The sequence below is a fragment of the Anolis sagrei genome, chromosome 2 (assembly GCF_037176765.1).
Source record: "Anolis sagrei isolate rAnoSag1 chromosome 2, rAnoSag1.mat, whole genome shotgun sequence".
Classification (NCBI taxonomy): Eukaryota; Metazoa; Chordata; class Lepidosauria; order Squamata; family Dactyloidae; genus Anolis; species Anolis sagrei.
In genome coordinates this window covers 146763991-146789493 of record NC_090022.1, presented here as the reverse complement: position 1 = coordinate 146789493, position 25503 = coordinate 146763991, and the positions used below count along the sequence as shown (strand labels likewise).

General features: G+C 41.3%; 1 protein-coding gene across 1 annotated transcript in view; it reads right to left on the bottom strand.

Annotated features, from left to right (window-relative positions):
- Positions 1–25503, bottom strand: part of ERBB3 (erb-b2 receptor tyrosine kinase 3) — a 109749-nt gene that overhangs the window by 21599 nt on the left and 62647 nt on the right. Inside the window, exons 3-17 of the mRNA XM_060763876.2 lie at positions 24503–24689; positions 16990–17115; positions 16295–16360; positions 14395–14513; positions 13932–14073; positions 12222–12335; positions 11233–11353; positions 10467–10540; positions 10061–10151; positions 8700–8899; positions 6985–7117; positions 6802–6892; positions 5413–5567; positions 4441–4494; positions 27–168 (exon numbers count right to left, since the gene is read on the bottom strand). Coding sequence (XP_060619859.2) covers positions 27–168; positions 4441–4494; positions 5413–5567; positions 6802–6892; positions 6985–7117; positions 8700–8899; positions 10061–10151; positions 10467–10540; positions 11233–11353; positions 12222–12335; positions 13932–14073; positions 14395–14513; positions 16295–16360; positions 16990–17115; positions 24503–24689 — 1815 coding nt within the window. The remainder of the gene's footprint in view (positions 1–26; positions 169–4440; positions 4495–5412; positions 5568–6801; positions 6893–6984; positions 7118–8699; positions 8900–10060; positions 10152–10466; positions 10541–11232; positions 11354–12221; positions 12336–13931; positions 14074–14394; positions 14514–16294; positions 16361–16989; positions 17116–24502; positions 24690–25503) is intronic.

Sequence of the window (25503 nt, the reverse complement as noted above, 5' to 3'; positions counted from 1 at the left end):
GAGATGTCACAGCTGTACTGTCTTACCTCCCCTCTTTCCAGGTATCTGCGCATGGCCCGCTTCTTCTGAATCTTCTTGCCACGACAATACAGGAAGGTGAGCAAGACACAGGAGCAAAAGGCAAAAAGGCATCCCACAACCATCACAGCAATCACTGTTGGGGGTTTCCTAGGATGCAAGCAAATACTGGGCTGTTAGAAGGGACTATGTGAAATTATTATTATTATTATTATTATTATTATTATTATTATTATATTGATTTATAGCCCACTTTCTTTCTCTACAAAAGAGACTCAATGCACCTTATAGTAAAACCAAATGAAATACAATTTCAGACCTAAAAACATGCATATTTTAAACAGAATGAAATATTAATGGTCTTAAAGAGCAAACTGTGGAAGTGTTAGCAAGAAAAAAAAATACTCAATTAGAGTGAAAATCAAAAAATAAATCATGAAATTGAGGCTCTTTGCAGGTGATGTAGTGATAGGAATAGAAGAGCCCATAGAGACAATGCCTAAAACATTGGAAATTATTGAGGACTTTGGAAAAGTGGCTGGACTTAATAAACAGAACACACAAAAAAAAATAATGATTAAGTATATCAAGCAGCAGGACCAGAAAATCTTGAAGGAAAGGACACATATTGAGATTGTCAACAAAGTCAAGTGGCTGGGAATCTACTGAAAAATCTGGACCTATATAAAAAAAACTATAAAAAATACAAAATACAACATACATTGATAACTATAGAAGTTTCTTTGCTGGGTAGAATATCAACTATTAAAATGAATGTTCTTCCGAAAATTATGTTACCCTTCCCCATCCTTCATATATTTGCCATAGAATTATATGGAAAAAGTACACAGTTAAAATCCTTAAAGACTGTGTGTGTCAACTGTAAAATAAGATGCATGAAGCTGATTGGTTGGGCAATACCTGGTGAGATGGCTGAGCCTGGGACTTTTGGTTACTGTCACATTTTTGTTCAGGTTTGAGCTATGCAAGTGCAGACAGGGAGAAGAGAGACAGGGTTTGGAGTGTGCTCTTGCTTCATGAACTGCTGAAGGAGTTTATCCACATGGACAAAGAAAGACCATTTTAAATCTCTCATAAAAGGACATTATGTAAGTTGATGCAACTGATCGCTTTGTACATATGTTGTTCTGAACTCCAAAGAATAAATTACTTGTTCTTTATTATCATCTTAATGGCATATTTTCTTTCTCTGGCAAGGCAGTGTGTGGGCTGATCAAATGTGAACTACATGTGGTTTATTTTACATTACGCCACATAAGGCAGGTGAAACATTTTGAACAATCTAAAATAGGACACATGTACTAATCTATTGTAATTTATATAGGTGGCAGAGTTTCTTTATTTCTTGGTGCATAACATTGATAAGTATAATTAAGCCATTGCATGGATAAGCCAAGCAGAGTTGCAACCAATAGGAGGAAACACCCATGCTCAGATCTGAACCCGCCCCAATTCTTTGCTTCTCTGCCATATCCTTAGTTCGGTTCACCCCAAAGGCATTAGAAGAGGGGGAAGGAAATGAACTTTCACATGTGGGTGGGAGGAGGTTCCCCCCACCATCTAACACTTTCTAGGGGAGAAAGCAAGCAACCGGGGAAGGAGATCAAAGTGCCATGATCCACTCCCTCCCCTTTGGCAACAGGTATGGGCCTGCAGTGGCCCTGCCTTCCCTTCATGCCGCCCACAAAAGCCTCGAGGCACATTGGCACCGATGGCAGAAGACAGTCTGGGGTGCAGTCATCAATCAAATAGGAAGGGAAAGCAGGGAAAGGGTGAGAGCAATGGCCCTTTCAAGCCTGCTCTGGGTAGGACAAGTTCTTGATTAGAGGGTTCTCTCTCCAAATTGATAAAGAATTATGTCCAAGTCAACATGAACTTTAAGATGCAACAAGCAACAAAGTGCAATCAGCCATAAAATGTGAAGTGATTGTGGGAATGAGAACATCAGAAAGAAGAGTTACGTCCTTGCATAGCCTCCAGCATTTCCCAAATGGAAATGAGGACGTATGTGGCCATTCACAGTGTGAGCAAGATGAAAAAACCTCTGAGGATGCCTGCCATAGATCCAGGCAAAATGTCAGGAAAGAATGCTTCTGGAAGATGGCTATACAGCCTGGAAAACACACAGCAACCCAGTGGTTCCGGCTATGAAAGCCTTTGATAATACATAAGATGAAAAAAAATATTAATAAAGAAAAGTATGGTGTAGGAGAGGCTGCTTTTGCCTGAGCCTACTGGGAGGGAGAGATTTTGCCTCCTTCTCTCCCTGCTGCTGAGTTAACTGAATGTAAAGTATTTTACATTCAGTTAACTAAGGACAAAAGGAAGAAAGAGAATTGGAATTGGATTTTTTTTTAAGCCGAGGAAGTGGGACAGAGCCAGGCCCGTAGCCAGGATTTCGTTTCGGGGGAGGGGGGCTGAATTTTTTTTCAGGGGGGGTTTCGGGGGGGGCTGAGTTTCGGGGGGGGGCTGAGTCTGAGTGAAAGAGGGTCTAGCCTAGCAAACCTTTTGTATCATTACCCCAATACCCCTATGCATATGGGATATATTGAGTATGGTGATCAGATCATGATATGAATAAACATAACAGTTTAAATAATGCACCAGTAAGGCCTTTTCGCGAACCACCATGAAAATTTCGGGGGGGGGCTGAAGCCCCCCGAGGCCCCCCCCCCCTGGCTACATGCCTGGACAGAGCACTAATTGGAGGTGTCCCTGGCAGAGCAGGATAGTCAGAGGCTATGATTTTGGTTGGTTTCCCTGCCTCAACCTGCTTAAAATCTGGAGGCTCCTTAAAGAACCAGTATCTGAAACAGGGTTGATCTTGGGGAGAGTCACTGATTTAGGGCTGGAAAAGCAACCCGAAACAGGTGTCACTTGACTGAAAAAGTCAGGAGGAGGAAGAAAGGCAGGGGAAGGGGAAGAACATACAGAACTGGATGCCTTAGTGATTTATCTCTAGGATCTTAACAGAAGGAGGAGAGAACTATAAATTTTCAAAGAATCTTCTAACTTCAAAGAAAAAAAATACTCAGTTGTTAGTAATAGTACTCAGGCCGAACTGATTGTACAGCCAGGAAGACAAAGCAATCCATATTAGAGAATTCAAGGCAGTGTATACAGTTACCAATTCAGCCAGGTTTTGTTCATTTTGTCCGTGCATTTTTCACTTCAGTGAAGACACTTCACAATCCTGTCTACATTATTTTTGGGTGCGCGCACTTGATGGTGCAATAATTTTATGTGCTGGGAAAATAAACTGGTGCTTAAACAAAATTAAGGCCTCTTTCAGAAGGAAAACCCCTCAAGGTCTGAAACCTAGGTGAGGAGAGACTTTCAAAAAAGAAATCTCTGCTTCTGGGATATATCTGTTTGTCCCATGTCTTGTAAGTTTTTGCATTACATTGTGTAAAAAATTTGAAAAATTTTCTGTTCCTGGTTTGAAAGTGTTATTTCCTGTTTAATTGTGCAATATTTACTTAGTTGTTATATATTTACAACAACTATAGTTGTTATGCTCCACAAACTATGCTGAATTGGTTGCGACTCTATGAGATACTAACTGAAAAACTATAGTAAAATGTGCTTTAGGATGTCCTGCAAAAACAACGTTTTTGCAGTTTAATAAACTTTTCCCATTTTTTTAAATTATAGAACCAATTAGGAAATAACATTTATAACTCAGGAACAAAAATATGTTTTTTTGGGGATAGAGTGGTACACAAATCATTATTATTTATTATGATGACATGGTGTTAATTATTGATTATTATGATGACATGGTGTTAATTGAACATAAGAGACTAGGCTGTACACTGAGTGCGATCTTTGGTCCATCTATCCTTCTCTGATTAGCTCCAATCAGGCCTGTAGCCAGGGGGGAGGTTTTAGGGGTTCAACCCCCCCCCCCCCGAAAATTTTCAGGTTAAAAAAACAACTATTTTTTGGGCTATTGTTGGCCTTACTAACTTTGCATACCTTGTATCTTATACCTTTTATGGAGCAATAAGGGTCTTTGGATTGTATTAAAAATGTTGTTGTTGTGTTATCAAACTACTCTTCATGATTTGCTAAAAAAAAAGTTTCAAACCCCCCCCCCCCCCATTTTTTATTTTTTTTTTTGTTACGGCCCTGGCTCCAATAATCCATCCCATCAAGCCAGAGACTTTCTGAAAGCCCTCTAGTGCTATAGACCAAAGGCTGACACTAAGACCCTCTTCCACAAATGTAAGTTTTCTATTACAGAACAATAATAGTAATCTTCCATGAGAATAAGGCCCTTCTTATTGTGTTTATAATCTAAAATCACAAAGACACCAGGAAGAGTCTTTCAATTTTAACAGTAATTGGAGGATTTATCTTTCCTCCAATTTATCAAATTACTGGGAAGAAGACAGTTACCCGACAACATCCATTTCCTCCACGAAGCAGTCTTCAATGTTTGGGCCATCACACCTACAAGCAACAAAAACAAATGATTAGTTTGGGCTGAAAGATAGAGAATCCAATCTGTCTCCTAGCAGATTAGAAAAATAGGACCCATGCATTCTGAGCTGTACTGTATATATAACTGCCTCCTTCAGCAGCACACAGACAATGAAAATGAAAATATATGCCCCTTCCCTCTCAGCAGCTGGCCATGACCGAGGAGAACAGACACGTTTTCAAATGTTAAAGGCTATGCTCTTTTTGCTTCAAAGGGGCATTGCAACTGAAGCTGTTCACAACATAAAAGTGTTGCTGCAAAAGTGTCACTGCCACAGGAACAATGTCTAGTCTTGTGGATCTTACAGACTAACATGCTTTATCTGGCATAAATGGGCTGTAGCTCACAAAACATTATCAGTGGTTCTCAACCTGAGTCCCCAGAGGTTTTGGCCTTCAACTCCCAGAAATCCTAACAGCTGGTAAACTGGCTGGATTTCTGGGACTTCTACGCCAAAAATCTGGGGACTTTCCACATATGTTTGAACTCATTGCCCTTTTATATTGCAATTCCAAGTCTCTCCCAGTCAGAGTCTGGAAATTTTAGTCTTAAAAGGTAATTTTCCCAAGGTATGCCCCCAAATTGGGACCTTGGCATACAATTGCCCTGCTGGCTGGAGAATTCTTGGGGTTGTATTCCCCCCCAAAATGAATATTTACAAGCTATGACTTTCAATTCTGCTTAGGGAACCTACTATCGTACCAGGCAGTAACTCAGAAACCTTCAGCTTGGGTAGGATAATTTTTTTGAAAATGAGATTGTCCTGGCTATTTATTATATTGTTTGCTTGTAAAACAGCTTAGGAACAACAGCTTGGAGAGTGTGCTCTAAAAACAGTATGTCTTTTATAGCACAACACACACACACACCCTTCATTTCATCCTTACCCAAGTGTGCAGTTCTCATGGCATGACCAGCACTCCCTGTTGGCATCAGGGTACTTGAAGATAAGCCCTTTCTCCCCTTGGATATTCTTGGGGCAGCTTTCCACACAGTGTGGCCCATCCTTGTAGCCTGAGCAAATTGTGCAGGCATCGGCACCCTGAGGAGGGAAAGGAAATGATGTTTATTGGGGAAACCGTCACACCCCTCAGGAAGGGAGAGACCCCAAGCAAGCACTAGATTCATATTTTAAAATCAGTTTTTAAAATTATATTGTAATTTTATGTGGCAATGTTTTACCATGCTGAATTTCTGAAATTATCTGTTTACTCCTCTCAAAAAGTGCTTTATACCTAGCCGAAATAAAATGATAATTCTGGGTGCACTTCTCTGCATGCACTTTACATTGCGTGGTGAGTGCAATCCTAAAAATACACCATCCCAAGTGACTCTGCCTGGGGCGGATCAGTATTGCAAAGATGAACACCCTCCAACTGAACTCAACCAGCTGATCTATTGCAGACTCTTGGAAGTATGGGAAGGATTCAGCTGCTACCGGTGGTGGAATGGAGGAGGTGGAAAGAAAGGGAGGGCAGAAAAGAGCAGTTGGGGTGGGTCCTGGTGAATGTGCCAGAAAATACAGCATTGGCAGGCCAGGCAGGGTCAGGAAGCCAGGCTTAGGCTGGAGCACTAGGTATGGCTTCATCCACTCCATCATACCCAATAGGTTTTTTGGGTTTTTTTTAGAATGGAGGAAACCAAATCAAAAATTGGAAAATCACATGAAGATAGTTTCACTGGGAGAAAAGGCAGCAATCTAAGGAACCCTGAAAGGCTATACTGGATTCAGTCCTGGGATGTGAAAGTCCAATAGGTTCAATACAGAGCAAGGTTTTAACATCTAAATCCCCTGGGCTATTAAACAAGAAACTCCTAGAGGAGACTAATGGAAGCGCTTCCCATTAGTCTGCCTATCTATCTAATTATCTAATTATCTATCTATCTATCTATCTATCTATCTATCTATCATCTATCTGGCACTTCGGAGAGCATAGGGAAGGGTTAACACTCCTGTAGTGTTTGTTTTGCTGGCTGTGTCTCTGTTCAGAAGATTTTGCCCCACTTTCTGTCCCTGTGATAATTGCATTTAGAAAAATTTGACTTGTTGTGGAAACAAGGAATGGAGATAAAGTTTTCACCATGATATTTTGTTTAGGAAAAAAAATCTACCTGAATAGTAGTCTTTTTAAGTTGTTGTCAATACTGGGGGCTGCCTTGTTTACCTTAAACAGTGGGATGTAGATGCACAATTTAATCAGACACATCTTTGCTTTATGCACATACACATGTACACACATAGGAGCAAATGCCGGAAATATGTAACAGTCCCATACCAAACCATTGCAGGTGAGGCCTCCTTCAATCTTCTGGCACTGTGGGTGGCAAGAAAAGCAGGCACCACCTTCTGCAAACTCACGAACCTCCCTATAGGTAAAAAACGAGGTGAAAAGAGATGTTAGGAAGCTGAGCAATTATGCAATAGAGAAGAGGGGTTGCTTATGGAAGGTTATTCTCACCCCTCAAAGAAGTTGCAGGAGCCAACGCAGGTTCCATCCCGACTGTAGTTGAGGCAGGTGAGACAGTTGTCTGGCCCAGGTCCCCAGCAGCCGTCATGGGAGCACAGAGGATCACAAAGCTTCCCCTCTTGCTCTGGTTTGAGAAACAGAGTGTCATGGTTACAACTGGGACCAAGGGCCTTATCTTCAATTGGGAGTCATATGCATCCTACAAAGGCTTTCCTGGACTACCACTGGTCAAAAAGGCCGGGGGAGTCTAAAAATATTACTTTTCTAAATTATTGTGACTTCCTGGGGTGGTAATGCAATCTCCCTGATGCATTGTTACTAAATTGTTAAAAAGGGAAAGGCCAATATTCAACGTTGTAAGCAAAATATCTTTTGGGAATAGCAGGGATCCAATTTCTTAAATGCCTATCCATTCAAATGTGTTGCACACAGGCATGAATAACACAAGTACTAATAGCCCATGAGTCATTGGGCAGTAAGTGAAACATTTGCTTTAATGTTACTTCATGGCCACCCATCATGGTCTGCCTGACTGACTTTTGTGTCCTCAGTTCAGCCATCCTCTCAAATGCTTTATACTTCAGCTCCCATAATTCCTGATTGTTTGCCAAGCTAGTTCAGGCTTTTGGTAGTTGAAGTCCAAAACACCCAGAGGACCAAAGGAACCATTGCCTTAGTTGATCTGATGTGATAGTGGATGTTCTACAGGCCAAGGCAGATGTGTGCAAAAGGAAATTAATAGTTTTTAACATTTAAGTGTTGCCTACTTGCCAGTGAGATTTGCAGAATCTTGTTTAAGCCAGTGGATATGAAGGAGGTTACCAGTTTGGGGAGGTTGTAACAGCTAGAATAGCTAGAATAGCATTTCCATGGAGTTACATTAAAGAAGCAGCTCCCCATGTTGTATTCATTTGTAATGAGGGATGACAGATGCTGTGACAAAATGAGTGAAAGATATAAATGTATGTGTCAAAATACCTTAAAGACACCAGATCCTACCAGGTGCTGTAGGCTATAATTCAGAGAAAGAAGCTACAGTACCCTCGAGTATTTCTTGGCCAAGAAAACCCTCTGAAACTCAGCATAGGTAGACAAACTGAGTTATTGTTTTAATTGGCGTTGTTGTTCATGTTGAATATGCATTTTATGTAATTCTGCTTTTTTAAACCTTTGTATGCCACTTTGAATCCCACCCATGGGAGAAAACCAGGATAAAAATGAAATAATAATGATAATGATAATGATAACCATAATGATGATGATGATGATGATGATGATAATAATAATAATAATAATAATAATAATAATAGTTGACAGGCAACTTGAAGGCATGCACAAACATACATCTAACTTTAGAATGATTTGTAAGAACATGATCTAAAACCAGGTCTGATATTGATCTTTCTATGGTATTTCTGCTCTAAGAAAATTCTGAGATACTTGTAATTGGATTCTTGCTATAATAGAAAAGTGGGGAATTCACTTATTTTACTTGATGCCTATGCCTGTGTGAGTGTGTGTCTGTCTTTATAAATCAGACAGAGTGGTGTGAAAGTGAGTATCTGCACACAGTCCAGAGAATATTGACACTTTAACCTCTATGGAACTCCCAATTCAACCTCCACCTGTTTGTGTGAATGTATCCTAGTATAGCAGGCACCCATGTCTCCTAGTCCAGAGGAAAGTTTTGCTGCCCACACACTCACTGCACTTCTTGATGGGTTTGTTGCTCCTAATATCAAGATCTGAACTCCGGCGTGAGAGACGTTCCCAGTTGATGGTATTGTAATAGCAAAGTTGTCGGTTCTCCGTGATGTAGACTTTGCCAGCACTTATCTCCTGAAGCGAGCTGAAGTGCAAAGAGGTCACATTCATATTCTTCATGACCAGCAAGGAAAACCCACGGCTAGCAAAAAACAAACAAAGAACAGGTTAGTCGCAGGAGGAAGAATGTGGTGATGACTGGGAAGAGACAAATACATGTTGCTTCAAGTGGCAAGCATTGAAGGCCACAGGCTCTCTGCAGTACAGCAAACATGGTTTAAATGTAGAACAGGGCCAGGCTTTAGCACAGTAGGTTAATCGTCAGCTGAAATAAATCTTGCCAACCAAAAGGTTGACAGTTTGAAGCCTGGGTCAGGGTGAGTTCCTGGCCTTTAGCCCAGTTTCTGCCTACCTAGTAATCTCAAAAACAGCAATGTGAGTAGATAAATAGGTACCACTTAAGTGGGGAGGTATTTAACACCCATTAAGTAATGCCAGAAAAATGCCGGAAATTCAATCAAGGAGGAAGTTTACAAACAAAGCTCTTCGGCAGGGGAAATTGGAGTGACAGCACCCCCTGTGGCCAGAACCGAGCATTGCCTCCAAATGACGAAGATGGGAAAGCCTATATATACCTCTATCTATGTACAATTGTCTGTCTTGTCAGTTGAATGTTTGCCGTATATGTGTTCTGTGATCCGATCTGAGTCCCCTTCAGGGTGAGAAGGGTGGAATATAAATACTGCAAATAAATAAATAAATAACTCCAAACTAATCCCTGAACAACACATAGGGGAATGTTTGCATATGTACAGAAGTTGTGTGTTTATTTATTTACTTACTGTATTTCTATACTTCTTTTCTCACCCCTGGGGGGGGGGGGACGACTCAAAATGGTTTATAACATACTAATGACAAAATTCCATGCCAAACATACATGTAAAAAAAATCATAATATCTAAACAATAACATATACCGGTAACTATGAGTTAAAATCATTAAGACTATTAAACATAAGACATAAGCAACATGTAAACATTAAGACATAGCATTAAAACAACCTAGTATAAACATTAAAATCACATGATCCAAAATCGTATGCACATGTCTGTGTTTGTGGGTTGTTAGTAGGTGACAAGATTCTAGGTTCATTCACTTTGGATACTGTAACCTTTTCACCTTTCCTTGCACATGGCTTTCCAGCAGATCTTCTGGGCAGGTTTGGCCTTGAACATCACAGAGGAAACAAAGGAGCCCTAAGGCCCTCGACAGCTCATGAACAAGGCAAAGGAGCAATGCTTACTTATAAAGGCTGCGCCCACCAATGGTGACCAGGTTGGCAAAGACGCTGAAATCTTGCATATGTTTGGGCCATGACTGGATGTTCAAGTAGCCTAAGGGGAAGAACAGGATATTGGTGACTTCTAAAGTCCCTTGTCCACAGTCCAACATCACCCAGTGCCACCTCTCTAGTAATCTACTCTCTATTTTTCACATTTCTGTCTAATTCCACAATTCCTTTCCTAAATAAAGAGCCCTATAAACTTGGTCCTTTCTAACTTTCTATCTCCCGTTCTTGTTTACATCATATCAATAGCACAAAAAGCATTTGACTGAAAACCAGTAGGAAACAATCCTTTTTTGCAGTCTACATTTAGATAAGAAAATGAGCCCTCTTATTATTTGTTGCCTTTACAGTCCCAGCTCACCTGTGATCTCTTGCACCGTTCGGAAGATGTTCAGTTTTTCTGGGTTCAAGGCACTTATATTGTGCCACGGGTCCCTATGGGAAAAGATCATAGCAAAGATGAGAGACCAGCTATTGGTTTCAGGCAGAGCCATCTTGAGAAGCAGCATGTATTCTTTTTAGAAACTTATTTTCACTATCAACATCCATGGCATAATAACCACTTCAATCCTGGTTTTACTAATATGACTAAAACTTGTAATAAGCCAGAATGAAAAACCATGGATGTCCAAGAACCACTCTGACTGTCAGTAAATTGCCACAGTAGGTTTTTATAAAATGCCTATAGTTAGATGGCAAAGGAAGAAGTACTGGCGTATGCAGATCATCTCTCCAATAAAAAACAGACATGATGTCTGGGTTGTTGTAGGTTTTTCCTGATGTTTCGCCTGCCACTATGGCAGGCATCCTCAGAGGTTGTGAGGTCTGACCTCACAGCCTCTGAGGATACATACCATAGATGCAGGCAAAATGTCAGGAGAAAATGCCTCTAGAACATGGCCATACAGCCTGAAAAACCTACAACAACCCAGTGATTCTGGCCATGAAAGCCTTCGACAAGACATGATGTCTACCGTAACTCTAGCTTGTTGAGAACTTAAGAAAACGTTTAGCTACATGAAAACCAACCCAAGGTGGTCATATGACCCACCCCAAGATCCCCTTCCAGTTACCTACGCCTGGTTTAGAGCATCAGACCAAGACAAAGGATAGCCTAGTACACTTACCCTTCCAGACCAGTGATCAGGAAGTCCAAATTTCCCAGAATTTTGGTGCAGTTGATAAAGTTGTCAATATTGCTGGAATCCACAGTTTGGTATTTGCTTCCAGGTCCAGTGCCTTCACAAGCTGATAACAAGGCAAAATTACAAGTGAGGAATGTTCAAGGAGGTGAATGGTACCAGTTTAACATCCCACCTTGCACATTACTTCCCTAGAGCAGACAACGTAGTCAAGAATGGCTTGGTTTGGGGCACCGCTACACTGTTAGGTGACAATTCTCATACTGATTTTTGAAATTACAAAGTACACACAAATATATGTCTTATACAAGACTGCTAGGTGTCCTGTGTTATAAGGGGTGTTCCCTCTTAGAGGACTGGAAAGCCATAGCCTGAATGAGATACATATCCATACCCCACATTTTTTTTAGTGTGGGTTCTTCATAATGGCAAAAATGTGTGCATCGTGTCATTTATAAAGGTGGACAAATATGGTAATTTTACAGATAAATACATGGCTTGGTTGTTGTAGGTTTTTCCGGGCTATATGGTCATGTTCTAGAGGCATTACATGGCTTAATTTAATTGAAATCAGTACTGTCATGGGGTACAAACTTGTTAACAATTACTTCCTAATAACCTGGCATGTCCTGAATTTTGACTCTCCCTTATTGCTATTTTGAAAATCTGGCAACACTAGTCTTATAAAATGCAAAGACCACCCAAGGCCAGCACTCCCTAGGCCTAGTCCCAGATCATTCATGTGAGATATTTTCATTTTGTGTCAATTTCTTATATTTATTTGAAGAGCTGTTGAACTAATTTGATATGTGCATGTCTGCCATGTTTGATAAAGGCACATGGCTCAGAACTGCCTACATAACAAGGCCATTGGGGGACTTTCTATTCCAGGAGCCAGCAGAAGCTGAAGCTCACACGTCACTGCAAGCCCACCTGGAAACCCCATCAAATGAAGTTCTTCATTCTTTTAATACCTTTTGGGCAGAGTCCCTCACAAGGCTCACATATCTTCTGGCCATTTTTTTCAACCTCCATTTTGTGATGAGGACAGGTCCGGACACATGAGCTCCGATCCACAACAAAATTATCTGCAGAAGTCGTGAAAGAAGGTGTGAGATAATAGGGAAGAATGCAGACATGGAACTACAGTAGACCATCTGCTTTCACAGGGGTTGGAGGCATAGGACCCCTGCAAAAGTGGGAAACCCATACATTAAAATAAACTTTTTTTATCCAAGAGAACACCATAAGTCCTCTAGCCCCACAGGCATTGACCACAGAATTGCAATGGAGGACCTACAAATGCCTAGAAAATTATGCTGTCTAGGAACCTCTAGGTCAGTGGTTCTCAACCGGTGGGTCCCCAGGTGTTTTGGCCTACAACTCCCAGAACTTCCATCCGCTTTACCAGCTGTTAGGATTTCTGGGAGTTGAAGGCCAAAACACCTGGGGACCCACAGGTTGAGAACCACTGCTCTAGGTCATTCTGTAGGAAATAAACCACAGGGTTGGGCTAGAGGAACCTAGAGAAAATATAGTAATCAAGTCTGTGAAAAATCAAAATTGGCAAAAGCTAAAGCAGAAAACATGGAGGGCTGACAGTAATTATTCAAAATGTGTGTGTATGTCTTTCTCTCTCTCTCGATTTGAGAGGAGAGAAATAGGTTCTTTTGGGTTAAAGTACAAGGTTCAAAGAGGCTGTGAGACAGGATGATCTCCAGTCTGGAAAAATAACTAAGATGAATTAGGTCACTCTATGGAAGAAGATTGGGATTTCATGAGTGATAGCCTATGATGATAGGATTTCAGATTCCTGCATTTCACCTTCAGAAAGCTAATCAGAATTGTAAGAGTTGGAATGGTACAAGTCAGGGTATGACGATTATGGCAAGGACTCCTAAGCTTTCTTCCAGGTTATGACAAAACACCCAATGTGACTTCCTCTTAGTTCCAGGAACTCTAAAACTGTAAAAATGTATTTGACCCAAGGAAAAAGCAAAAAATCAGTTCCAATGTACCATTTCTAACAGCAGAAGCACGCATCCATATACCCAGACAGTTAGAGAATGGGTTGTTAAATCTACGTACTTATTTCCTGTCAAACCATCCAGCCTCTCCTTAAGACAATGCATATCATATTGAGAAATAGCTGATCTCAGTTCATACCTTGGGCCCTTCCAGACAGGCCCTATGTCCCAGGATCTGATCCCAGGTTTTCTGCTTTAAGCTGGATTATTTGAGTCCCCTCTGCCAGATAATTTGGGATAAACAGAAAACCTGGGATCAGATCTTGGGATATAGTGCCTGTCTGGAAGGGCCCTTAGATTCCTTATATAACCCCTCAAACAGGTGTAAACTAATTCTCCATGGTAGCTCCTAACCAAAGCAGCAGTCAAATCATGTGGCTGGCATGCTGTAGGCAGTTGTTGCTATGTGACTTCTCCATACATTTGGGAATTCGTAAACAGTAAAGAAGCTTTGAGACAAAACACCTGCTTCCATAGAGTACTGCCTCACAAGAGAGGCACTTCTGCCCATATGGTTGGATTGTCCCTTAAAGAAACCCCCTCGGGGGTAGAGAAGGACGGGGTAGAAGTGCCCGAAATAAATAAATAAACAAACAACGTTTCACACAATGCAGTAGCACAAGGATGAGGACCCCCTTAACACAATTTGAGACTTACGAGGGCAGTTTTTAACGCAGATGCCACCATACTGATACTTGGTGTCAGGGTTGGGCTCCAACTGGAAGGTGAGTTTATTGTAAATCAGCGGTGGTGGACAGAGTGTTTCACAAGCGCCACTGTCATTGAAGAACCGGCAGGCCTAGGATTGAAGAAAGGGGATCAGGTGAGAAAGAGGCACTGGTCTCAGTCATTTCAGACCAAGAAAGCTCAGTTAATATAATAATAACTTTATTTTTATACCCTGCCAACCATCTCCCCAAGGAGACTCGGGGTGACTTACATGGGACTAGCCCAAAAATTACAATAAAACGCAACAGATTAAAACATCAAATATGAAAATATAACAGTCACAATTGTAAACAAATATCAGTTATGTTATCATAACTAAAGACAGACTTCCCCATCCTCACAGCAAACAAGCCTCAGACATAAAGCTGGACATTGGGATCTGGCTACTTACATAACACTCCGTCTTGAGTGGGCCCGTGCATCCTCCTGCGCACTCATCATGACAGCATTCATTGGGGTTGGGACCAAAACAGCGTCCATTGCACTGGGGAGCACATATGGTCTTGGTCACTATGGCAAAGGAAGGAAGAAATATTGGTGAGAAGCTGTCCATGCAACAAATACCACCTCCTACTCCTACTCTCACCTATCCAGGGCCTGGGCATATGACCCACTTAATTTGGATTAGTTGCCTCTTAACATAGAACCTTTATGCAATTTTCTTAAAAAGTAGAGCACAAGTGTATTCTATTTTTAGTGCCATCATCATACAACCCTCAGTTTCAACACTATCCATGTGATATTATAGCAACACTTAATGAATGGGAGAGGAACTGATCTTGCTGGCTCTCACAACTTCATATGCCAGAGATTTAATCAATCTTCATATGCAAAAGATTTTAAAATGAAAACAAAACCTTGCCTTGAGTGAGTTGTGAGATGTTTGTGGGGCCTCAATGAATATGCCAATGTGCAGAGGGTTGGCAGTAGGGTGGCAACTATGCTTCAGAGGGTTTTATACTGCTGGGTAGGAGTTCACCCAAAAGCCAGTGTGGTGCAGTGGTTTGAATGCAGGACTGGGATTTAAGAAGATCAGTGTGTGAATTCTTACTCAGGCAATGAAACATTTTGGATGGCTTTGGGCAAGTCACATTCTCTCAACCTTGTTAAAACTTGTCACCACATTACCATTCTCACAAGTTTTGCATTTCTGTGGCTATTCACCCACACAGTCTACCTATAAAGGTCTGTTCCTAGGCAGTTCAATGAGAAAACAGACTTAGCCAATGAAAGCTTATGCTACCAATTTATGTTCTCTAGGTCTCTAAGGTGCTACAAGACCCCTTCACATCTTGATAATACAAACAAACACAGCTTTTTCTTTGAATTCTCTCAGCTTGAAAAGAAAGCTATGACAAACTGCCTCTGGACAAATTTTGCTGAGAAAACCCTAATACAAGGCTAAGGTAAAGCTTTCCCCTGACATTTAGTGTAGTTGTGTCCAACTCGGGGGGGGGGGGTGTTCATCTCCCTTTCTAAGCCAAAGAGCCGGCATTGTCCATATACACTTCCAAGGTCAAGTGGTCAGCACGACTGCATAGAGTGCCGTGACCTTCCTGAAGAAGCAGTACCTATTGATCTACTCACATTTGCATGTTTTTGAACTGCTAGGTTGGCAGAAACTGGGCCTAACAGGGGAGCTCACCCTGCTCCCTGGATTCGAACTGCTAGCAAGTTCAGCAGCTCAGTGGTTTAACCCACTGTGCTACTAGGGGGCTCATAAGTTAAACACTACCATAAGTTCAAAATGACTTGAAGGCAAACAACAACAAATGTGTGTTTCTTATATTTACTGAAGGAATAGAAGGATTGCCCTATTAGAGTGTTTAAAAACTGGATAGAAGGCCAACTGTTTAACTGTGCTTTTGCTTCCTGTCAATTAGGATGGATAAACAACAGGGAAAGAGTGCGCTTTCCTCTTGTCCCCAACATATCACTTCCAAGGTTTATGGTTTAACCAGAGTGAGCAATTAAAAGAGACCAAGTCATTTATTTGGTTTAAAAGACTGGTCTCACCTCTCAGGGTAAAGGGAAATGCTTGATCAACTTTTGCTGACCAGAAAGAAGAAGATTCCTTCAGTCCCGTGGTTGTTGTTGAAAGAACTATGATGCTTCTCTTGTTCCAACCTGCCACGAAGACAGGTAAAGTCCTTTCCTAGAGCACACCTTAAAGCACCCATCATATCTTGTGCTTTAGTTGACCAAGTTCATTCTCCAAAGATGGATGAATACCAGTTTCTCATTCAAGGGCACCACCTGGATTAGGTCTCAAGAGTCATTGGAACACTTACATTTTTGACAATCCTCCGGACCAGGACCCCAGCAATGGCCATTGCAGTTCTCATGACATGGCAAACCTGGAGGGGAACAAAAGCACAGCATTAGCTACTGAAATGGGCAGGATGGCTGACAAATAATCTCTAACATGTGGTGTGTATTTATTTTGTGGTTTTCTCATATGTGCTGAACCTCAGGACAAGTGTGTTACAGTTTTTGAAAATGTCCCTGTAATATTTAATAAAATATTTAATAAAATATTAATATTTTATAAAATCTATATAAATAAAAATGTAATGTTCATTTGTGGGATTAACATAATTCAAAAACCACTTGACGAATTGACACCAAATTTGGGCAGAATACACGTATCAGGCCAACGAGTGACCATCAGTCATAAAAGCACTGAAAAACACAGCAGAAAAGACTTTAAAAGCCAAAAAACAAAAAATACATTACAACATAAAACCACACACACACACACATACATACACTCAAACACACATACACAAATATATACACACACAAAACACATATACACAGACTGGGCCACAGCAATGAGTGACAGGGGATGGCTAGTATTTAATATTTAATAAAAATATCTATATGGGTCCATCTAAACCGGCCTAGTTTGGTGAACAGGTTGGAGCTTTGACTAGGACAGTCTGTAAGGGAACACATCCACACAGCTACTGGTTGACATACTCACACTTCTCCCCATTGTCTTGGACCACTGCCTGGGAACCTGGATCTCGGATAATGTCCTTCCAGTCAATAGTGTCCACATGACACAACTGCTTGTTCTTCCTAATGTAGACATTCCCAGAGAGGATTTCTGGAAGGCAAAAGGGGCAGCATGTGATCACCTTCCCTCTTGAGACCCCAAATGACTTGTAGAGAGAATCAGCCAGCCCGATAAGTTTGGGATTCCAGAGTTTGACAGAGTCCTATCCCCAAATCTGATTGGACAAAGTTCTGGAAAATAAGGATTTCTAGAATGAACATTTCTACTGATTCTTGAGGCCATTTGTCATATTCTATGAATACCCGGGAAGAAATGACGATGAGAAGTGGTCAACGTCTGCATTGATAAGGAAGTCAGAGAACACCCTCTGTACTGTAAATAGGGTTCTTTATGTATGATTTTGATATCTGTTCTTTGACATACACCTGACAAAGTACTGCCAAAATCTCAAAACAGCATCATTTTTGCTGCTCCACTTCCATTCTCATGTCATTCCAGCAACTCTTCCCAAGTCTGCAATCTCTAATGACACTACAATTCTTATTTATTTTGTGCTGTGAGGGTAAGTGCAATATTACTGCATTGTTTTATCCTACTTTGCATGCTGTTATTTGGCTTCAAAATACAGTTTTAAGCACTAGCAATGCCAAAGGCACTTTCGTGTAACATGGAACGCAGCCCAGGTAATTCTGAAAACCCATCCTGTCTCCCCAATACAGGTTTCTTCTGTCAGCCAGCAGAGAGATCAAGCGATGGGAAAGCTGATAGACAGGTGTTGTCTCTTGGTGCCACTAACACTCAACAACAACAACATCAACATCAACCAAACCGGTTGGTTGAGGCAAGAACCTAGAACAAGCACTGACTTGCTCCTGTTTGTCTGCTTTCCTCTTTTAACTCTACTAAAGGATCCACAGGATCTCTTATCTCTCATACGTGGCTTTTCAGTGTTGCCACCTCCAGTCAGTCAAGAAAACCTCAAGTTCAGTCCTATATCAACAGGGATAATAGGAACCCTTTGCTAAATCACAGGGTCTAAATACCCTACAGGCACTAGACCCTGTCAGATCATGGAAGCTAAGCAGGATCCAGCCTGGTTAGTACTTGGATGGGAGGCCAGCAATAAATACCAGGTGCTAAAGGCTATACTAATGAAGGAACTGGAAAAACAACCTCTGAATGCGCTTTGCTTAAGAAAACCTGATGAAATTCATGAGGTTACCATAAGACAAGTGACTAGATGGAATGCGTGTGCACACACAACATCTGAGAGTAGAAACTACCTTCATCTGTCTGGTTGACCATTCTGATTCATCTAATTAAGGTGTATTTTCAACATAATATAAAAACATCTTCTCTGAAAGTCACCAATCAAGTAGTAAAATGAAACGTAATTATTATAGGAGCTCTCTACTAAACTATAGGGACTAAATACCTTTAGGCACCAGAACACATCTGATCTTGGAAGCTCAGCCCCAGTTAGTATTTGGATGGGAGACTGAGGCTGGATCTACACTATCCTATATTCCAGAATCTGATCCCAGGTTATCTGCTTTGAACTGGATTATATGAGTCTACATTGCCAGACAATCTGGGGTAAACAGATAGTCTGGAATCAGATCCTGGTCTATGGGACAGTGTAGCTCCAGCCTGAGAACAAATACCAGGTGCTGTAGGATTTCTGTAGGCGCAGGAAAGTGTCAGGAAACAGAAGCTACATTGTGAGCCACTTGCATTTTAGAAGTAGCCAATGTAAGGCTTGTAGCATTCATTTCATCTCTTGGAAGCTAAACCGGGTCACACCTGGTTAGTACTTGGATGGAGCCCCCAGTGGTGCATTGGGTTAAACCCTTGTGCTGGCAGGAGTGCTGACAAAAGGTAGAATCTGGGGAGCGGGGTGTGCTCCCATCTGTCAGCTCCAACTTCTCATGCAGAGACATAAGAGGAGCCTCCACAGGATGGTTAAACATCCAGGCGTCCCCTGGGCAATGTCCTTGCAGACAGCCAATTCTCTCACACCAGAAGAGACTTACAGTTTCTCACATTGTTCCTGACACAGAAAAAAAAGTACTTGGATGGGAGATCACCAAGGAATACCTGGTGTTATGATCTGTATTCAGAGGAAGGCAAACCGCCTGTGAGCATTCCTTGCCAGAGAAAGCACAATGAAAAGCATGAAATTGCCGTAAATTGAGAAACGACAAAAGCACACTTTCGCACAATCTCTTTGGGAAAATGTCAAGATGCAAAACAGTTGACATTCTTCTGGAGCAAACAGGGCCAGATTAAAATGTCCAGAGATCCTCAGCTTTGTCGAGTTTAAGAAGCCAGGCAGCATGACATTTTTTTGTTTTTGTAATAGGGGTGTTGTACTTAGAGACCCTTCATAATCTGATGATCGAAATTGTGACTGGCATGTTTGTAAATCTAGCCCTTCTTGTAAAATAATCCTAGAATTATTTTGTGAGAAATGAGACAAGAAGCGGCATTGTATCTCACTGCTGATTAAGTTGGTTCAGAGTCTCTTGAAAATTGTGCTATTGATGAAGCCTCTTTTGTTTACAACCATTTTCTCAGTTATAACATTCCTTTCGATCTGACCCTGAAAAGAGTCTCCGCCCCACAAGTTGTTTACAAACTTCTACCTTATTCAATAACTTCAGGCTTGGCCAGATAAAGGGATAAGTGCTTTGACCGAACTGTCAACTCACTCTTCGAACTGATAAAGTGGCAGTTAAGTCAAATCCTGGGTGCTAATTGGCTGAGTATATCTATAAATTCTTTCCGTTGATTGGACTTTCACCCATAAATCTCCAGATCAGAGGGCAAAGATACCCTTCTGTGATATGATGTGAAATACAGAGGGTTGGTAAGAATAGGAACAGAGCTATAGGTTGTCTTTAGGCTATTTGGCCCAATATTGGGTTAGAAATATAGAAGCATGTTTTCTTATTTTATCTGATCATCAAAGACCCGTCAACCCTGATCCTCTGCAAATTGTCTTGCTTGGAAAGCAGCATTTAAAGAGAGCTCTCTCCGTTCTAATTTTGTGACACTGGACATCCTTTTACTTAGTTCTATATATAATTTGAAGGCAGAGAGTGGGGTAGACGAACTGAATTTTCTTTGACATAGAATTCAGACACTTCCAAATCTAAAGTTGCATCTACACTGTAGAATTAACACAATTTAACACCAGTTCATCTGCCATGGCACAATGCTATGGAATCATGGGAGTTGTGGTTATAAAGCCTTTTGCCTTCTCTGCCAAAGAGTGCTGGTGCCTCATCAAGTTAGAGCTACCAGGATTCATAGAATCGGAGAATCACAGAGTTGGAAGAGACCTCGTGGGCCATACAGTCCAACCCCATTCTGCCAAGAAGTAGGAAAATTGCATTCAAAGCACCCCCAACAGATGGCATCCAGCCTCTGCTTAAAAGCCTCCAGAGAAGGCGCCTCCACCACACTCCAGGGCAGAGAGTTCCACTGCTGAACAGCTCTCACAGTCAGGAAGTTCTTCCTAATGTTCAGATGGAATCTCCTTTCCATGGCATTGAGCCATGGCAATTAAAGTGGCATCAGACTTCATTAATTCTACGGTGTAGATGCATCCTAAGAGTTCTAAGAGATAACAATTTTGTAATTCCTGCTAGTTACCAGGCTAGGATAGTGTAATATTGGGCAAAAACTGTATTTCTACAAGATTTAAGAGAGAAAGAGAGAGAGGAGAAAGAAAGAAATGGAGAACTCTATGAGTAATTAATGATTTTTCCCATTGGCTAAGGCGGTGCCATTACTTGAGCCATTGGCTGCCTGATCCTGTTGAATTTCTGTGAAAGAAAGATATAATTGTAGCCGGGGGCATTAATACAGGACTGATCCATGACACACTGGATAAAGATAACTTCCAGTTATCTTTACATTAGGTAGCTTTTACATTAGGTAGCTTGAATAGTTATAGAGATCACAATATGGAACTTAAGAATTTTGCACTGAATCTCTCAAGTTCCAAGACCGCAAAGCCCTAAGTCACATCAATTGCTTTTTTGTGTGTGTTTTGTCTTGTACCAGAATTTTATTGCTGCCGATTTTAGAAAGAGAATGCTGAATATAGAAAACAGAACTGAGCAGTGCTGAATAAAGGAACCTCCCTCTTTAACTTCATACTAGCATCTCCATCTATTCTGCTTTCTAAAATTTAGCAACAGTTTTTGAAAGGTTTAATCTCTTACATTCACGATATATATGAATCTATTTAAAATATGCATATAATACTTCCCACTTAAATAGTCCAAGTGGATTATAGTAAATTATTGTATGCAAAGAGAGATCCAGCTGGGTTCCGCGATCTGAGTGTTGGACTATCACTCTGGAGACCACGTGAAAGCTCGCTGGGTGACCTTGGATACTCTTGGCCCCACAAAACCCAGATATGGCTTTAGGGCTGTCAGAAGTTGGAAACAACAACAAAATTGGGTTGCTATGAGTTTTCCGGGCTGTATGGCCATGTTCCAGAGGCATTCTCTCCTGATATTTCATCCACATCTATGGCAGGCATCCTCGGAGACCTCACAACATCTGAGGATGTCTGCCATAGATGTGGGCAAAACATCAGGAGAGAATGTCTCTGGAGCATGGCCATACAGCCCGGAAAACTCACAGCAACCCAGATTCCGGCCAGGAAAGTCTTTGACAATACAACAACAAAATACTTAAGTATCACAGAAGAGAGTCCAGAATCCTAGAGAACACGGCCAAGCAAACTCTTAGACACTTCTTCCCAGAGGGTTAATCTCATCTGGCAGCACCAGTAAGAACAAGCTGTTATTCGATGTAGATGTGAGCTGCTCAAAACCTAGTTTGATCTGCAGCCAGTGAGTGAATGTTACTTCTGAAGGATAAAAGAGCAAGCCTTAGAGATCAAGCATGGGTCTGTATGTGTACCATTTCAAGCCCCTAGACTCCTTCAACGGAGCTCAAAGAGATGGCTGGTACATTTAAATATCAGCTTTAAACACAGAGACTTCAAAACCCCTTCTGTGTCTCACATTATTGATACAAGCCCAATGGATCTAATTACATTTTCTTTCATCCTCCTGTTCCCCTTCTCTACAAAATGTAACAGTGAAGATACCAAAGCAAATTCCCCAAAGTCACAAGTAAAGGCCTGTCTACATGCAGATTAATCTTGTGTAACCGTTTTAGCTTCCATCAACGAATCCAATGAACTCTTGGTGAAGGTGCAAATAATTCTCTGATTCAAGCCCACACTCTCATTGCAAAATGATGACTTCCATAATTCCCGTCTTATTAAATGAAGCACAGACTTGCAGCCCTACTAACCAAGGCTGGATCTACACTGCCCTATATTCCATGATCTGATCCCAGAATATCTGTTTTGAACTGGATTATATAAATCTCCACTGCCAAATAATCTGGGGAAAAAAGATAATCTGGAACATAATCTGGAAATAAGGTTGAACACTGTGAAAGCCATTCACTGCATGGCAAAATGGCACTACCTAAAAGACTCCTCCTTCTTGTGCAACTGCGGAGCAGAACAGACAACTCCGCATCTGTATGCTTGTCCGCAATGTCCTGCCTCAAGTACAGAGGAAGAATTGCTTGTGGCTAGAGACAATGTGGTTGCTGTTGCCCGTTTTTGGTCAAAAGATATTTAGCCGCTTGTGCTCCTTCTATTTTTATCAGTTTTATACTAATTTATGCAATGCTTTTGATACAAAACAAAAATAAAATTGATGGTACTAGCCTAGCAGTTGTTCACCTACAGAAATTCACAGAGATTAAGTGTGAAAATCAAAAGTCATTGTGTTTTTTGCAATCAACAGGAATTTCATATTTCAAAACCAGCTGCTGGGATGTTTTTATGTGTATTTAGAAAACATATCCTAATAGAGTTTACCTCAAGAGTAATATGGGATCATGCTTTAAGAGGCATGGGCAAACTTCGGCCCTCCAGGTGTTTTGGACTTCAACTCCCACGATTCCTAACAGCCAGTAGGATGTTAGGAATTGTGGGAATTGAAATCCAAAACACCTGGAGGGACAACGTTTGCCCATGCCTGTGTTATAAAGAAGGAAAAATACCAGCTGGCTTAGTTGGCCCCAAAAGTGACACAACAAGTGGTGATCGTTTGGGCTGACGGTGCAAAATCCCAGCAGTGGAATGCATTTTCTACTACTTCAAGGTGACATTGAAGTCATCTTATTTCTTCACTGAGCAATTGTACTCCACCCAGCAACAGCCCAGTGTCCCACATATGTTGACTCCCTGCCAATTTTGCCTGCAAGGAATAGCTCAGGGAGAATGATACGCACAAAGGATACAATGGCTTATCCAGCACTATGTGCTGTTTTTCTGATCATAAATATCGCTGGGTCTCTAAAGAAGCTTATCTACTAACTGTAAAGAGAACAAATGCTTGAATCATACTGTTAGTTCCAACTAGAGCAGATCTAGAGAATTAATGGAATTTAACAAGGTTTGATTCATAATTCAACAATGAGATCAATGAATGAATTTAGTTTGTACTGCCAATCTAATCCAGGCTTCCAAAGGATTCTGCCAAAGTATTTTATTTCTTCTACCCCACTCCCACTTTTAGCAGTGTAAAGTACACGGGGCAACATTAATTTGGGGTAATTAATTTGGGGAAAGTAGATAGTAGCCCTATCCCCTAAGAAATGAGATAAGTACATATGGCACACAATAAAAGCCCCCTCCTTTTTTGAAATTATTGTTGTTAAAATAATCCAGAGTTTGGGGAGATACAGATTACCATAAGTGACATATATGTGTTTGTTTGTTTGTCATGTTAGGAGCGACTTGAGAAACTGCAAGTCGCTTCTGGTGTGAGAGAATTGGCCGTCTGCAAGGAAGTTGCCCAGGGGATGCCCAGATGTTTTGATGTTTTATCATCCTTGTGGGAGGCCTCTCTCATGTCCCCGTATGAGGAGCTGGAGCTGACAGAGGGAGTTCATTCACACTCTCCCCGGATTCAAACCTGCGACCTGCTAGTCTTCAGTCCTGCCGGGACAGGGCTTTAACCCACTGCGCCACTGGGGGCTCCTACATATATGTTGATAAGTCATAACCAATTGCTGCTTTCCAGCAAGAGTACATGCATCAATGTTAGCAAAATAAGACATTCTGCGCTTGCTTAAGCTCATCTCTTTTTAGCATTGTTTCGAATGGCTAGACGTTGAAGGCACCAGCTCAAGGAGACAAATTGGGAAGGCAGATGGGTGGCCAAAATGATTAAGATGTCTCCTGATCGCACAGGAAGACAACCTCAGTCTATTCACCCCTTCCTGACCACAGGCCATTTTCACCAGAGTCTTGGAATACTATTTTATTTTCCACTACAAAGGTTTCACAGTGGAAACATGTCGGTAAGGAGCAGTGCAGTGCTACCTGTTTTGTTAGTATGAATCTTCAATCCTGCCATTGACCCACCTGTGAGTTGGTTGAAGCCCACTTGGTGGAGGGCATGAGTGACGTTCTTTTCATAGTTGAGGACGATGTAGAGCGCATACTTGTCTTCATAGTATTGCGTCCCTCGTATCATGCGCAAATTCTGAAGTGGCAAATATGTGAAGACATTCATGACAATCAAAACATAGCCGGTAACTTCTCGGATAGTCTGGAAAGAGAAAGAGAAATATTAAGCACCTCAAAACACCCACTGGATCATTACCAAATTGCACTGCTAATCATTTTACTCATGTGGTCACCACTCAAAACAAGCAACATTTTGGGATTTCTGGACTTGACAGGAGAGGAGAGTCATGTTCATTTCCAGTCATTGGCTCAGCATATTCTCATTTCATGACAGATTGAGAAATAAGCTAAAACCAAGGTGTTTTGCAAGGGAAACATTTTGGAAATTCCACCGAGAATCCTAGAGTTAAGGAGGTCATTCTAATACTGTTTTGAGAAGTTGGATTGCAACAGACTGTGTCTTCAAGGGTGAGCTATTGCCAAGCAACTGTGAAGGAGCTGGCTAAGTGGTTTTCACTTGACCCATGGAAGAAAGGAATGACGAAAAGAATATCCACTGCCACGACCAATCATCCCTCACTGGAAATGATGAAAGTAGGTTGGAGAAAAATCTGGTGAGTCGGGGATAGCAGATGCAAAATTCTCCTCTTCCCCATTGCGTCCATTTTTCCTTTAATGGTATTTGGAGACAACCTACATATGGAGGCCTGCCTCCATCACACGCAAGCCTGCCCTACTTTCAAATTCCCACATTATTTCATGGTACACACCAATCTTATTTGCATTGCTCATAACATGAACAGCAAGAGTCATTACTACATTACATTCTCCCTCTTCCGAGATTATTCACAGTTTGCTCTTGTTTCGCAGTGAGACAACTTGCTAGAATGTCTGATAACATCTTCTATATCTCTGTGTTTAAAGCATTAAAGCAAAAGTAATTTTTGAGTTTCACC